Here is a 626-nt window from a genome sequence, read left to right as displayed (position 1 = left end):
TCTCTCTCTCTCTCTCTCTCTCTCTCTTTCTCTCTCTCTCTCTCCCTTCCCAACTCTCTAAGCATATCCTCCAGGGAGGATGGAAAAAAAAAAAAAAGCTCCTTCAAAACTATCAATATAAACTTAGAACTTTGTTGCACATTCTTCCAGAGCAATGATATTGATCACCAATGTTTTGTCTCTGTTTTTGCACAGGTGGCAGGATTTTGTTGAGTTGTTGAGCAGCGCTTCCTCTGATTTGTCCTCTGACTTGCCTACAGGTGAGTTTAGTAATATTGTTCCTCTGGGGACCCCCTATTTCCCAGAGCTATTGTTGACTCTAATGCTTAGCTCCAACTGTTTGCTTGTTGGAAATTTAAATGGCTCACCAGTGCAGAAAAAATAAGAGTGAGAATTACCTTAATGACTATTCTTTTAGGGCAGTAGGGTCATAAAATGCATAACTCTCCAATTTTTATTATATCATGAAGCATTTTCTACTGATAGCCCTTTACGGTGAATGCAGCACAATTATGGAAGTTGGTATTATTTATTGAAACTTTAGTCATGCAGTTCCTTAGATCAAGGGTACAGACCTATCTGACTGATAACTCACACACACAAAAAAAAACACCACTCCACAGACG

At 39.1% G+C, this 626-nt stretch overlaps 1 protein-coding gene across 1 annotated transcript in view; it reads left to right on the top strand.

Moving 5' to 3' along the window:
• Window positions 1-626, top strand: part of LOC102755005 (chromosome unknown open reading frame, human C1orf87) — a 77,972-nt gene that overhangs the window by 57,469 nt on the left and 19,877 nt on the right. The window contains 1 exon segment of the mRNA XM_006768378.2: window positions 196-260. Coding sequence (XP_006768441.1) covers window positions 196-260 — 65 coding nt within the window.

The sequence above is a fragment of the Myotis davidii genome, unplaced genomic scaffold (genome assembly GCF_000327345.1).
Source record: "Myotis davidii unplaced genomic scaffold, ASM32734v1 scaffold79, whole genome shotgun sequence".
Classification (NCBI taxonomy): Eukaryota; Metazoa; Chordata; class Mammalia; order Chiroptera; family Vespertilionidae; genus Myotis; species Myotis davidii.
The sequence above is the reverse complement of the archived record's forward strand: the minus strand, read 5'-3'. Positions and strand labels throughout refer to the sequence as shown.